A 4,532-nucleotide genomic window follows, 5' to 3' on the forward strand; every position below is an offset into this window, starting at 1 on the left:
TAATTTAATTTAGACCGCTGATCTAATTTTGTTGGACGGTTGTGATTAAATTATACTACCAATAATTTTAGGTGTAGTAGAATTCTGAGGGGGCAATATCGTAGTGGGCCTTGCATAATGTAATAAAAAAATAATAAATACAAATCAAATATTAATCATAGTATGAAAATACCCTTTTAAATCAATGGACGAGATTAGTTCTACTAGCAGTGTTATACTACAAGTAATATGCACCGAAGTGTTGCCCACATTTTTATATCCGGAGACTACTGAACCATTCCAATGATCTGGTAATATATGTTTTTATCTGAGATAGTAACAGTGACTGTTATTAAGAACCATTCCTACTCTTTTTTATCTGAGATAGTAACCGTGACAGTTTTTATCTGACGATCTGGTAGTATCTTTATATCTGCGAATACTGAACCATTCCTACTCCTTTCGATCTTTTTATTCAATGTACATATTTAATTTTAACGGTGACTGTTATTAAGAACCATTTATATTATATTTATTTTACCTTTCTCCTGATTTTATCTTTTCTTTTTATCCTTTTATCTTATCTGTTTTTCATTTTCTTTCATTTGTGAAGCATCTGGTTGATAAAAATATATATACGGAATGCTAGCGCTCCTGTGATACCATTTTTGTTGTTAATTAATTTGTATTTGGAAGGCTTTTTAGAAAAATTAAATTACATTTCCATCTAATAGGAAGAAGATTGCTTCGTCCGTGTTATGCGCCTCCTCCAAAAGAGATGAAACACTGTGATTCTATTCTTATTGTTAATTGTATATCTACTTAGATTTGATTTTTAAAGAAAAAATAAAGTTAAATATGACAAAATACTACTTTTATTTTAATTATTAATTCTATTTATAATTGGATTATAGTTTTTTAAGAGACTTAAGGTGAGTACAAAAACTTTGTTTATTATATTATATATAACAAAATATTCAGGATTTGATTATGTCAATCATATGTACTCCCTCCGTTTCGTAATGTAAGAAGTTTTAGCTATGTTTAAATTCATCTATTAACCAATGTATATTGTTTATATATATATGTCTAGATTCATTGATATCTATATGAATTTAGGATACGCTAGAAAATCTTACATTATGAAACGGAGGTAATAATATACTAATGTATGACCTCGTGTGTGTTTAGGATTCAATGTCAGTGTGGCGGAATTTCGTCATTAAAGTATTGACACACGAAGCAAATATTTATCGAAAGATGGTTTCGACACCTATAAAGCATTATCTTAGTCGTATCACGAGTCTAAATATATGACATACATGATTGTTTCGTTTTAACATAAATTAATATTAAATTATTGTCTTTTGTGAAGTTATATGTTACTCTTTATACGTTATATCATTTTTGCTACCTGTAGCAACACACGGGCACTAACTTAGTTAACCGTAAAGTGTGTTTATTAAACTATTGTAGCATTGCAGCATAGCTGCACTCGCTTCCATACACAAGCCTAGTTGTATTAATCCGTCGTTATCTGTATTCTTTAAGCAAATAATGATGTTTTCATGATATATTTATAGAAAAGTGAAAATAAAGTTAATTAAAATTGTATAATATCCATCAACTATAACCATTAATATAAAAAACATATGCACTAAAGTGAACATATAAAATCGGTATAATTTTGTTTAATCATTCGTATTTTAACGGTCCCTTATCCGTCCAATACCCGTATTCCTTATTCATCCCCGTATTCCTTCTCCCACGACACTACTCTCTGTACTGTACTGTGCAGACTACACAGAGCAGAAAACGGCCAAGTGCCGAGCACTCCTGCATCACCGATCTCACTGCTCCTGCTTCCATGGAGGAGGATCCCGGCAGCAGCAGCAACATGGACGCGCTCATCCAGCGCCTCAGGCTCCACCGGCCGCGCCCCTCCCCGTACGCCGCCGGCAACCCGTCCGCCGCGCTGGCCCCCTCGCCCGCCGCCGCGGGCGGGGCCGGCGAGCCGTTCCGCCCGCGGAGGGCCGCCGTGCTGGTCTGCCTCTTCCGCGGCGGCGCCGGCGAGCTCCGCGTCCTCCTCACCAAGCGCTCCTCCTCCCTCTCCACCCACTCCGGTGAGCGCCCCGACCGCCGCCCCTCGCTGGTGCTCCTCCTCGATATCATCGATCCTGACCGCGTGCTGAGCTGAAATTGACTTTTCCAACCAACCTGGTGTTGTTTCCTTCCATCTGGGGTTTTCAGGGGAAGTTGCTCTGCCAGGAGGAAAGGCTGAGGAGGGTGATGCTGATGATGCAGCGACAGCATTGAGGGAGGCAAAGGAGGAGATTGGACTTGATTCTGCTCTGGTAACTGTTGTTGCCTCTCTTGAGCACTTCTTGTCAAAGGTAGAATACCATTTGGCTCTGCCTCATACTGCTGGAAAGAGCATGGGAGAAGGAACTATATCTTTTCCTTACAAAGATTTTAGAACTAAACATGCACCACTAAACCAACTTGACTCAGGATCTGCTTATAGATGCTTTGATGCGTAAACTGCTAATATATCTTTCCAGCATCCTTTCTTGTTTGTTAGCAATCATTTTAACATGCCCCAGAAAACCATCTTTCAATTGATATCATGCATAGCAAATGAGTTTTATTCTGAAAGACCAAATTTTAAAACGAACCAAAGCTTGTCATCATTGTTACCGTTAGATTATGCAGCTTTGGATTCTATTATGTTTGTTGAAGGAATGTTGAACATGGTCATTTAGCTGTCTTGGTTTTCATTTCTAGGTTATAATTGCACTGCCGGCTTTAATGGATAACTTCCTTTGTCATGGAGTGAATTTGTTCTTTGAAGTTTGAATTGTGCTTACCAGTTTTTTTTTCTATGACTAACCTGCTACTTGCCATGTCATGTCAAATTAGTAGAGAAAATCATCGAAGGTTTGTCGATTCATTTTACAAATATGAGCTATTCTCTTCAAATTGAATTATCTGGTAGAGGCTAATTTTTTTCCAAGTAAGCTACTAACTTTATTGCACTATTGCAACACTAAAATGTGTTAGCAGAAGGTCAGGAATTCCTTTGATTCACTTCAGTATGTAATACCCAATATACTGCAATTCTTATTTACTTTGCTTGCATTCAGTAATAAGATTCCTCCATATGTTTGGCAGCATCTTCTGGTGGTTGTCCCTGTTGTTGGTATACTCTCTGATATAGAAGCATTTAAACCTGTTCTTAATGCTGATGAGGTGGACAGCATTTTCGATGTACCCTTGGAGATGTTCCTCAAGGTTGATATTTTTATTGTCTTTCCACCATGCTAATTAAACCACACACTTTTCTGAGCTTTTATGTTGGTAATTGCGGCAACCTGGGATCTGGTTGCATATTTGTGATATCTGTGTAAAAGATACCGCCTACTATAGTTTTCTGTACACTGGTAATTTATGTTCGGAGTGTTGGACTTGACCATACTAGCATGCTATGATAGGTTAAAATTTGGAATAAACAGTTATTTTGTACAACCAGAAACCAGATTTTTTTTGAACTGAAATATTGCAATGTTTTCAGTAACTCTGTCCCTTCTAACTTCGATCTGCTTGTCAAATACTGTAGGATGAGAAACGGACATCCGAGGAGCGAGAATGGATGGGCCAAGAATTCACAATTCATTACTTCAATTATGAGAAAGGGAGTGAGAAGTATGTTATCTGGGGTCTGACTGCTGGCATCCTGATACATACTGCTTCAGTTGTATTCCAGCGGCCACCAGACTTTCCTGAGCAAAGAGTACAATTCAACTTGCCAAAGTTCTCAAGGGAATGTTCTCCAATGCCATGAGAGTTAACTGCTAAACACTAATGCTATAATACAGTTTCAGTTATAAACATTGGAGTGTACAGCAGAGCAAGATTACATCTCAAGAGATTGCTACAGAATCAAACGGCTGTTGTACAGTTTATATTCTTCGCGCATTTTTTGTGCATAAAAGTATTAAGAAATTAACATCTAGAAAAAATGCTAATGTTATTCAAGCCCACCCCCAAATCCCCAATTAGATGAGAGTGACCAAGCAAGTCTAAATTTGGGTACGCATTGATCCATTAGATTAACTGAAGAGGACTAAAAATTTACCTTTTCGTTATTTCTTCATTTTAAGTTGAACTAGAGTGGGTCAATGGGGTACCCATGGATTAACCAACTCCCTACCTATCCCCAAGTGTCCCGATAAGTGTTGATGTAACCAAAAAGTTGTACTAATGCTGTTTGGAATATGTCAAAATCAGTTTGAGTGCATTCTTTAGTTAGGAACCAAAGTTTGTAAACTCAGTTTGTACTTCAGATCCTGTTGATTCTTCATCGTTCTGCTACTTGGAATCTGGATGATGGCTGCTAAAAGACTCAAAGTCCTAATAACATGGACCCTCTGCTTTGCATCCAGTAAACATTCATAAATTTCGTTTTTATATCAGATTATTATTTTTCTAGTTAAATGTCAGAATCACCATCTTTGTAAGCTACATTACCTATTAGTCAATTAACTCATAGCCTG

General features: G+C 37.4%; 1 protein-coding gene across 1 annotated transcript; it reads left to right on the forward strand.

Moving 5' to 3' along the window:
* Positions 1 to 1,768: 1,768 nt before the first annotated feature.
* LOC102702311 (nudix hydrolase 15, mitochondrial-like) lies at positions 1,769 to 4,532 on the forward strand (the record flags this gene model as incomplete). Its single annotated transcript, XM_040527154.1, has 4 exons — positions 1,769 to 2,102; positions 2,230 to 2,372; positions 3,151 to 3,270; positions 3,596 to 4,532. Coding segments are annotated over 4 exons (822 nt in total), but the record flags the coding sequence as incomplete, so codon positions are not given.

The sequence above is a fragment of the Oryza brachyantha genome, chromosome 8 (assembly GCF_000231095.2).
Source record: "Oryza brachyantha chromosome 8, ObraRS2, whole genome shotgun sequence".
In the NCBI taxonomy this organism is placed as follows: Eukaryota; Viridiplantae; Streptophyta; class Magnoliopsida; order Poales; family Poaceae; genus Oryza; species Oryza brachyantha.